The 10,501-nt window shown below is 50.5% G+C and overlaps 3 protein-coding genes across 3 annotated transcripts in view; 2 read left to right on the plus strand and 1 right to left on the minus strand.

The window, feature by feature from the left end:
- The window catches only part of BC939DRAFT_436791 (uncharacterized protein), a 3,702-nt gene extending 2,019 nt beyond the window's left edge, over nt 1-1,683 (plus strand). The window contains exon 3 of the mRNA XM_051553622.1: nt 1-1,683. This exon is cut by the window's left edge and continues 1,290 nt beyond it. Within this exon, the coding sequence (XP_051416845.1) occupies nt 1-1,557 (1,557 nt within the window). The 3' untranslated portion in view covers nt 1,558-1,683.
- Nucleotides 1,684-4,980: 3,297 nt separating this feature from the next.
- Nucleotides 4,981-8,354, plus strand: BC939DRAFT_489157 (uncharacterized protein). The gene is made up of 2 exons (XM_051559409.1): nt 4,981-7,179; nt 7,288-8,354. Exons 1-2 carry the CDS (start codon nt 5,148-5,150, stop codon nt 8,208-8,210), a joined length of 2,955 nt encoding a protein of 984 aa, XP_051416846.1. The 5' UTR covers nt 4,981-5,147; the 3' UTR covers nt 8,211-8,354.
- A 181-nt stretch (nt 8,355-8,535) lies between these two features.
- On the minus strand, nt 8,536-9,463 carry BC939DRAFT_498815 (uncharacterized protein; the record flags this gene model as incomplete). Its single annotated transcript, XM_051559866.1, has 4 exons — nt 8,536-8,612; nt 8,736-8,858; nt 8,977-9,024; nt 9,289-9,463. The coding sequence occupies 4 exons, from the start codon at nt 9,461-9,463 to the stop codon at nt 8,536-8,538; spliced, it is 423 nt and encodes a 140-aa protein (XP_051416847.1).
- Between the last annotated feature and the right edge of the window lie 1,038 nt (nt 9,464-10,501).

The raw sequence follows: 10,501 nt of genomic DNA on the forward strand, positions 1-10,501 counted from the left end.
GGCGAGCATATGGGCCCCTTCGGCAACCATCACGGGGATCCTTTCTCAGGCGATCATTTTGCCTTTTCCCCTCGTCACCATCATGGCCATCATCATGGCCATCATCATGCCCACCACCATGGTGAGCACGGCGGCCGAGGCGGTCGTGGAGGTCGCGGCGCACATCATGGATGGAGCCTTGGCAGTTTCTTCTCTCAGATGGTCCCTCCTATGCCACCCATGCCACCTATGCCCCCTATGGCTCCTTTGGCTCCCATGGCCCCCGCGCCGCCTTGTGTACCTGATGATCTTTATGGATTCTCCGATGATGCTTACATGACAATCCTCAACTCAAGACCCTCGCCATTTTCGAAAGGATTTCCGTTCAACAGCAGCACTCCGGGATGCAAGGATTATACTTTTAGTTTCAAAGGCGGGCGTCCTAGACCATGCGACACTGAGGCTGCGAAGGACTCTTCCCATTCTGTTAAGAATAAGGGAAAGGCGGCTGATCCCTCAAGCGCCGTCGACCAGCAGGGCGAGGCATCCTCGTCCTCTGCACCCATGCCCGGTTCCTTTCCCCAGCAGCCGCAGATGGCCGAAGTCGGAGATGGCTGGATCTGGACTCAGCTCCCTGAGGACGACACCAGGGCTGTAGGATCTTCACCTAATCGACCCAACTTTGGATGGGTCTGGAAAGGAAACCAGGACGGTGGCGAGAACCCCGAGCCCACTCCTCTGTACACTGCTTCGGATGAGGAGATGGCCGATGGAACTGCTGGACCTTCTGCTGCGTCTAGATCTGGTGGACCTTCAGGTGGACGGGGTGAGTTCTTTGGAGGACCTGGAGGATTTGGACCCTTCCGAGGACGCGCCGGTGGACGCGGTGGAGCGCATCATCTCTTCTACCCGCACCATCAAGGAGGCAATGGCGACGCACGCCATCACCGACACGGCCACCACGACCATCATCACCGTCGTCGACACTCTGGTTCCAAGTCCGGAGGAGAGGAACGGAACAAGTCCGACAATGAGACGCTTGGTGAGGAGAAGTTGAAGCGCCGGCAGACGTTTCACGAACAGCGCCATGCAATGCTGCAGACACGGAAGGAGATGCTTGAGAACAAACGTCAGGCCATTACACAACAGCGCGAGGCGATGATGGAGCAGCGCCAGGCAGAGGAGGAACAGAAGAGAGCCCAGGAAGAACAGAAGAGGACGCAGAACGAGCAACGGAGAACTCAGGAAGAGCAGAGGAGAGTTCAGGAACAGCAGCGTCGGGAAGCGAGACTAGAGGAGTTGGTGGACCGGACTCGACATGCTTCCGCGGAACCGGCATCATCTTTGAGGAGTGGACCCGTTGGAGGCGGAAGCCTTGCAGGTATCTGGCCCTCCGGTCCTGTAGCGACGACTACGGAATTGAGCCCAGCGGCGGATCCGAATGAGTTCCAGGAGCAGATCCAGACATTAGTGAGAATGGGGTTCACGGACAATGAGGAGCTGAGAACGGTTGTGCGCGATTTTGGAGGAGAGGTTGAGGCAGTTGTTGGATTCCTGGTTTCCTCTGGTCAGCAGTGAAGGAACCAACGAATATGTCATGGTGATATGATATGAGCCATTTGCAGTTTTTATCCATGGAAATGTAAAAAAAAAAAAACTTTTTAGTTCAATAAATAAAAAATAAAAAAGTGTTTTCAGTGAAAATTTTCTTTACTCTGTCTATAATATTACTACAGTCCTCTCTCATTTTCGATACTTTTTTTCGTCGAAAGTGAGATCGCTAAAGATTCCAGCGATTCTATTGGCTGGAGGGGCATTTTCAGTCAATCAGAGTACTCTATATCTAGGCTCGTAGCACTCTGCCCTCCATCATCCCCATCCTCATCTTCATCCTCATCCTCATCCTCATCGCCACCGCTCCTAGGCGTACTGATTTCAATATATGTATTTTTTTTATGCAAAGGGATATCAATAAATATCATCGTGGCATGACTACTCTGGTGTGTGCTGGCTTGACGGTCTTGCTTGCTGGCGGAAAACGTTTGTTGACCCGCGCTTGCTCGACGCGCAGAGCTGCCTTCTTCTTGTTGAATGCCTCCATCTTGGATCTGTAGTCTTCGGCGAAGGACGTACGGTAGCTCTTTGAGGCGTCATCCATGCGTTTGCTCATGAGAGTATCTGCAAGCAGCTCCACTTGTTTCCTGTATCGCCTGTGCTTCTTTGAGGTCATCAAAACTGCAGCGGCACTCAATAGATTGACGATATTCTCGCCAACAGCTTTGTCCCCTGTGACCTCCTCCTCTTCACTCTCCCAATGCTCGTCGATAGATCCTTCCTCCTCAGTCGAAGTTGTTTGTGGTCCCGACTGGTCAGTGTCAGAGTACTCTGAGGAAGCCAATTGCTCGACTCGGCTCATATAGACGCGGCTGTGTAAAGGCTTGTTGATATGTTTGGGCTTCAGAGGAGACCCTCTGTCGTTGGTTACCACCAAGAATGGATTGGGCACCACCACGAAATCGTCGTCTTCCGCGCCTTCGCCATCACTTGTGCTCTCTAGCCAGTCGCCATCCAAAAGCTCCGAACCCGTCTGTAGTGACAAGAAGAAGGACATGAAATCGGGGTCCTCCTGTAGTTGATCAATGACTTCGCATATGTAAGGCGAGCCATCCAAAAGTTTCGCGGTTGAAGCCAGCAGCTTCTCATGGCTCTCAAGAGCACCCATGATTGAAACACCTCTTGATATTGCTGACGAAGAGCCATCTTCTGGGACGAGGGCGTTTTGTTCCGCGGCGTCCATTAAAATATCTAGGACTGGCGTTGTTGACGAGCCGCTCTGACCTTGGTCTCTGCCACTCACTGAGTCGTGGTAACCCTGCACCCTGAACCGATGGAGAATGTTTTGCTGGGTCTCCTTGAGCGCCGCAACCACCTCCTCTTCTAAACAAGTGTGCGTTGAAAGTTGCTGTTTTTGGGCCTCGCCGAAAATGGGGACGTGTCTGAAGCAGCTCCGGATGGACTTGCCTTCCACCTCGTTCCAGGCAGCAGCTATCATGTGCCATCCTTCGAGGTTGGACACCCTAAAAGACCCATCCTTCTTCGACTTCATGGCCTTGTCGACTGCCTTGGCCCTCCTCGTGTTTTTTTTTCCCTTGCTGGCCGCTTTAGGAGGCGCATTGGGGTCTGGCACTGGCTGGGAGGATTTGAAGACACGTAACTTTAGGATGAGATTACGATACCGCCTCTTGAAAACAGCAATGATTCCTGCGTCCAGGGGCTGTGTTACTGATGTCGAGTTCGGCGGCAGAAGCAGCAGTTTGATGTTCGGAAAATCGACACTGCACCGTTCTACCACTGCATGGCATGATGCATTGTCGATGAGCAGGACCACGCGCCGATCAGGGTCCTCCGCGACGATGTCCTGCTGGAACTGGCGCAGCCAGTGGGTAAAGGTATACTTGGTCATGTAATCTGCTCGCTTGTTAGTCTGCCGCTTCTGCGCCTGGGTATGCTGTGAAGTGGCCTCCTGTTGCTGGTGTTGTGTATTGCCAGGTGCGCCATCTTGTCCACTAGCGTCATGATGCTGTTGCTGGGCGACTGCCGCTGCTTTAGCTGCCTTGGACTTGCGTGGTTGCTTTGCAGTATCCCATGGCATGACATCCACCAAGCGCTGCAGCGTTTCATCTTTCCTGAAGCCAGAAGCAAGGTTTTCGCCTAAATGGATCCAAATATGATCAACATGGCATCCAGCATAAAAAAATAAAAATAAAAATAAAAATAAACCATGTCTCTCCTCGTTCCGAATATCAACTTCTGACAGGATACTTACTGAGAATAAAAGGCTTTCGCTTGTCGCTTCCTGTGGCATTGGTGCAGAAGAGAATGGAGACGCGCGATGCTGGAATGGCTGCTCCGGCCTTCATCTCGACATCGAGCGTCCAACTTGAGGTGGTCTGCAGGTAAAGGCCAGTCTCGTCGGCGTTGTAGATGTCATTCAGATCATAGGTCGCAAGAATTGACTTGAGACCCTCCACTTGCCCCGCTATCGCATCCCAATCAACCGACCCTGCCTCGCCCATCAGCTTATGAAACGACAGTCCCCAGGTGGCCTTGAAACTGGCTACCCAACCGGACGAGAATCTAGGCTTTTCAAACGTGAGTGGTCCATTTCTTTCCACAAGCAGGTCGTATACCTCTCCTGCAAGCAACTGTAACAGCCATTGATCTACCGGCACGTTCATTTTACGGAGACGTTGGATCTCCTGGTGAAGAATCGTCTCGACTGGATAAAACTCGCGGATGTGGGCTTTGGTGTAGCACCTTGTATCCAAAGAGCCGGTAGGCATTTTGTTGATAAAAGGCCTCATTTTTATGAGTCGGGTGATCGTTTTAGGTGGCAGCTTGTTAGCCGTCTCAAAATCTTTCATTGATGGTGATAATTCTGGTACAGGATTGCCAAGCAGGTCCTGATAGCCTCTGTGAAAGATATCCCAATTGTCCATGATCCGCTTTTTGCTAGCAAGTGTCCAACTACCGCGACCTGCGTCCGACAATGAAGCGTCCTCGCTCGACTTAGGTCGGTCCAGCGCGTCTGCAATCTTAGGAAGCATGGGTAGAACGTGGTGAGAGGGATTATGGAGCACTGGTACTGGCGATGCTAGTGATGCTGGGAACGCTGGCGAGGATGAGGATGAGGATGGGGATGGGGATGATGGAGGGCAGAGTGCTACGAGCCTAGATATAGAGTACTCTGATTGACTGAAAATGCCCCTCCAGCCAATAGAATCGCTGGAATCTTTAGCGATCTCACTTTCGACGAAAAAAAGTATCGAAAATGAGAGAGGACTGTATGCTTTTCTACAGGTCAAAAAAGATAAAAGCGTGAAGGTGTTTTGCCACCAATTTTGTGTGTATCCTTAATTCATGCAATCCTATTGGGCGATAATTGGGGTTTGGATGGAGTGTGTAAAACTTTGAATCGAAATAAATAGACGCCACGCCACACACTCTTTAGCTTTTTTTTCCTTTTTTCACATGCCTTCACTTCACCAGAAGCTCTCTCATTCTCTCTCACTCATTCGCTCGCTCGCTCGCTTGCCCCATCCTTCTCGCTCCAGGATACACATTCTTTCGAGCTCCTCATCCCCCTCATTCGTCTACTGTACTGCACCATGCCTTCCGACGACGGGTGGCATGAGGGTGAACAGGAGGAGGACAAGCAGGAGAATACCTCTGAGGAACACAAGGAGAAGGGACAGCAAGAGCACGAAAAGGATGAGCAGGGTCCACAGCGGCAGCGGAGGCAGCGGAAAAAGCCATTGGAGCAGCCACAGCAGCAGGAGCAAGCTTCCCAAATCACAGCTGAAGCTCTCACTCCCGCTCCGTCTTCTCCCCCTCCTCCTCTTCGTCCAACTAGAGGTCGTAAAAAATCTAAAAATCCCGGTGTGAAGTTTCGCGGTATTTGCACTCCAACACCTCTTCCGGAGGATGGTCCACAATACACGGAAGAAGATTATCAGGAAGTGATCATGCAGGATCTCGAACGCGGGGGCTTCTACGACTACATCGCATCTCGGACCGAGGAAACTTGTGTCCCCATGCCACAGCCTCCAGTGGTCGAGACGTCGTATGCGACGCTGCATCGAGAAAAGATCAAGAAGGAGCTCGAGGATCTTGTGTTGCGGAAGACATATTATCACAGGGTCGCGCCGATCCGGGGAGCTGTTCAACGCATGCCCAAATGGAAATACGACGAGAGAGACCTACATGAGGCGCCATCGGACAGGAGAGTGACTCACAAGGAGCTGCCAGAGTGGGTCGAAGAGAAGAAAAGGGAGCGAGAGCAGGATGATATCGCGGCACGGCAGGAGGAGCTTGATGGGAGTGGATATGCGGACTCGCCTGAGCCGACTGTTCGGTATTCGCAAGCGTGCACGAACTGTCTCTTCCAAAACAAGGACTGTTCAGGACACCGACCCAAATGCAACTATTGCTACCACTCATCACTTACTTGCTCTTACCCTGTCGATGGTATGCCCCTGGTGCCGGCGCACATGTATCGGATTCTGAAGTATGTAGATTCTGGACCGAACGTCTGGCTGAGGTACATCAGACAGACACCGAAATGGTTTGCGAAACAAATCAGGAGATTGACGGTGTCCAAGGACGAGACACAGGATGTTGGATGGAAGATTGGATATACAGGGATGCCGATCATCGACAGGAATCCCGCGGCGGGTGTCGACGTTTTGACAAAGATAGAATATAGGCAGAAGGAACCCGAGAATGAATTTTATGTGACGCGGACGCTTTATGAGAAGGTTAGCAAGCACCGGAGGCGGGATATGAAGCGAGGGTGGTTTAAGTTGGAGCGAGCGAATGAGGAGCAGTGGACGGTGGAGGCGCAAGTGGAGAGGAAGCAACCAGAAGAGGAGGACCAAGAGGAGGAGGAGGAGGAGGACCAAGAAGAGGAGAAGGCGGCGCCTGAAGAAGGACCAAAGGCAGCGTCTGAAGAGGGACCGAAGGCGGCTTCTGGAGAAGGCTTGGGGGCGAAGGCACGTCGTACAATTGCACGTCCTTCTCGCAAGTTGACGTGGATGGAGCGGATTTTGATTGACTCGAGTGAGTTGTCCTTGACCAAGGCCGACAGGATAAAACGGAGGGGGCGCCGAAAGAATAATACCCAGCCCAAATACCTCACCCCACAACAAACAAAAAAGAATCGGCAGTACAAGATGCTACTGACATTGAACCAGCCGAGACAGGAGAGGCGGATGGAGTATGCCATTCGCAATAAGATCCAACGCAAGGACATCGGCAGCCGGAGAGAGGTGGTATACCTCAAATCCCACCAGTCGCAAAATGCCAGCATCAGCAACTGGCACGTCGAAACGTTCGATCTGACGGTAGAGGGGAAAGAAAAGTCGCCTGAAGCCGAAGAACCCAAGGAGGAGAAGGTTGTGGAGCTGCCGATTGGCGGTAAAAAGGTCAAAGGAATGGTCCGGCCCAGCAATTTCGTCTTGAGACGTTACAAAGGTCCGTCGTCTTCTATAATGGAGGAGTTTTCCAAATTCGCAGAAGACTTTGACGAGGATAAGGAAATTTGGAACAGCCACAGGGTCCCAGAGTACAAGAAGAGGATGGCCAATACCTTTCGGCCGTGGATTCCGGGTCCGGACGAAATTATCGAGCCTTCTGTCTGTGGTAAGTAGGGGCCATCGAGGCGGCTTTTTTTTTTTTTTTTTTTTTTTTTTTTCCTTACAGAATGGTAATTCTGAATGCTAACAAAAGCACGTGTGTTTGTATTGGTAGACCTCCCGACCACGCCGTTCCTTCAAGCCATCCACCATTATGCCTCTTACTACTACACCCATGTCAACCCCAGCCCAGACATGTTTGAGGCGATGGACTTGACTTCGCATTTAGCGCTGGGGATGATTATCCAGGAGCTGATCGCAGATTTTGCCACCAAGATTAACAACGAGATTTTGCCAGAGGATGATGACATGGATAGCGATGATGACGACGACGATGACGAGAGCAATCTTTCTGGATATGACTCGTACGAAGGCGAGGAAATGGAGGCCGACGAAGGGACTGTCTCGGAGGCATCTGTGGTCCTCGCGAGCACGGATGAAGAGGATGTGCAACATGCCGAGGAAGACGATGGGAGTGACGATGATATGGACAGTAATCGTAATCAGGGCATAAAACGGCAACACCTGAGCAAGGACGATGACGGAGATGGAGACGATACCGACAGTGATCATGATCTGAGTGTGAATCAGCGTCATCTGAGCGAGGACTTTGACAGCGATTATACGGACAACGACCGTGATCAGGGTGTGAAGCGACGGCGTCTGAGTGAGGGCGGTGACAGCGATGAAGAGCACGATACCAAGCGTCAGTATTTCGGAGGAGATGCGATTTCTGGCGCCGTTGTATCGGACTCTGAAGATGACTCGAACGTGTTATCGGACTCTGACATCAAGAAGAAGGAACTGGTCGACGAATTCTCCGGAGGTGTATTGACGACTTTGGAGAGAACCCGCTTGGGGAGGATGTTTGATCGACGTGGCGGCGATGAGGAGGACGACGAAGAGGACGAGGATGAGTTCGAGGAAAGGGGAGGGAACTCTCAGTTGGTGATGGACGATATGGACAGCAGCGAGGACGAGAACAACATTGTTGAGCCCTCCGAGTCCGAGTCCGAGGAGGAGGAGGAGGAGGATTAGATGGCTAGGCCGGACTAGACGACTTGTTTCGACTTGCTGGTGCGGAAGCAAATAGACGCGACCCATTCTTTACAATCATTGTAGCATACACCTTGTACATTTAGCATGCGAATAAAGAGCTTTCATAAATTTTTGCTCCGCAACAATAAAATAACGATTGGATGATCAAAAGAAGAATACGGGTTTTTATATTTATTTGCTTTGGGGAATATGAACAATTGTGGGGGGGGAGGAGGAGGAGGAGTCTTTTGTGAAAGCCACTATGGTTAGTCCTGGTTGGTGGTCAACGCGCTCTAGTGTTTGGATTCGTGGCCGACAAGTCCGACTACCACTTGATATCGGGATGCTGTTTATAGGCCTCGTACAGCTCTCTGTTGAAGATTGAGATCTCCGTTTCGTTTTCTATGACGAGCAGCAAAAGAAGACGAAAGAAAAAAAAACAACAACAATCGAATGTTAATCGAAAGGATACAAGTTTGAGGTAAAAAATTATACATGATGTTCTTTGTTGTTGTTTTTTATTACCAATGCCGTGGTCGATCAGGAGCTCGTTATCCTTGCTCAGGATCCAGTCCTCGTCATGGTCCATGTTGATGATCAAGTTCATCGTCTTGGCGCCATGGGCCTTCGTGTACAGCTTGAGGGTATCTATTTTCGATGGGGCAAAGATTCATATTGTGTGTGTGAGATATCTGGCCTGGTTTTCCCCGTTTTTTTTTTTTTTTTTTTTTTTGGTTCAGTTGGATAGAACGGCCCAATGGCTTACCAAAGACGACGTTCTGGTAGGGCTTCCATCCGGGGGCGGTTTTGACCTCTATAGAGATGGAAGATGGTTTTTTTTAAGGTCAGTGATACAAGTTAAAAAGAAAATGGACTAGTGCGCGCACTAGTAGGTGGTCCTATCCCCTGGCTCCTCTCCCCCCACAGCCACAGCGCTCTTTTGTTCTTGCTGATTTTTTTTTGACAGGAAACAAGGCGTGCTTAAGGGACTCGTTCATGGCCGTGTAAAGCAAACGAAAAGAGATAAGGAAGTAGAGGAGTGAGAGAGGGGAGTCGGTTGCGGCAAAGATGAACATACTCTCGATGATCAGTTCACGGAGCTGGGCGACTGTGGTGGCTGTGAGATCGATGTTGTGGAGAATGAGGTTTTTGGTGGTGCGGTATTCGAAGGACTTGATCACGCGGATGGTGAGGGTTGCAGCTGTGCTGGGTGCAAGTGTATTGGAGAGGGGATCGGTGGTCGAGTCGGTCATGGTGGTGGTGGTGGTGGTGGATAGGGTGGATGGGATGGATGTTGGGATTGATTGTGTGAAATAAAAAACTTCTATTGGATAGGAGGGCGTGGACAATTGTTACAAAAAAGGAAAATGCGCTAATCCTCCTCCCACTCCGACACAAAGGACCGTTATTGTTGAAGTGGATGTGCACTCAACTCTCTATGTATATGTAAAAGAATTCCCCTCCTGGACCTAGCTCGGCTGTTTCCTTTATAGAGAGTCTTCCTTTTTACAGAATGGGAGGCTTTCAAGTTTCGATATCCCGTTTACTGCACTGACAACAGTCTTGTTCTCAATCCATTACATTAATAAAATACTGTGCATTCATTTGTGCATGTACAGTGCAAATCCAGGAACTGCAAGCCATCATGACTTCCAAAGAATCCCCACATGCCATGATGACCGACGAGCAGCGCATCGGTCTTTGCCGTAAAAGGAAGGAGGATTCGAGCATGAGTATTGATCAGCTTAGTTCATGGATCGAGAAGAAACATAGTATCAAGGAAGCCAGGTCAGTAATATTCAGACACTGAAGCGGTCTACAGAACTAATCCAGAACATCGATCGATGCAAGAAGGACACCAAGCGATACAAAAAAAAGGGATGGCTTTATCAGGGCCAGGTCCAGATGAATGGGCACCTGATCCAAGCTAAAGGAAAGGGTTTTCTCAAGACTCTCTACGGCGAGGAAGCGAAATTCGAGTTTTCTGAAGGCTGGTTAACATCGTTCAAGAAGCGCCATGGCAATAATATCGTACAGTCGGAGAGAGCGGATCTGTGAACATGCAAGCCCTTGAAGAGCTGTTGCCCCGATTGCACTCATGAATGCAGGGTAAGGCTGACCAGTCTATGCCAAGCAGGCATCAAGGTGTTTAGGCAGCGATGACTGCTCGAATGGTGATAAATCCGACAAGGTGCCGCTATGGGTCATCGGCAAGTTCCAAAAGTCGCGTTGTTTCAAGAACGTTCAGTTCAGCAACTTGAAAATGGCCTACCGTTGGAATATCGGGGGCA

Source organism: Gamsiella multidivaricata, assembly GCF_025024155.1.
Source record: "Gamsiella multidivaricata strain RSA 2152 chromosome Unknown BC939scaffold_4, whole genome shotgun sequence".
NCBI lineage: Eukaryota > Fungi > Mortierellomycota > Mortierellomycetes > Mortierellales > Mortierellaceae > Gamsiella > Gamsiella multidivaricata.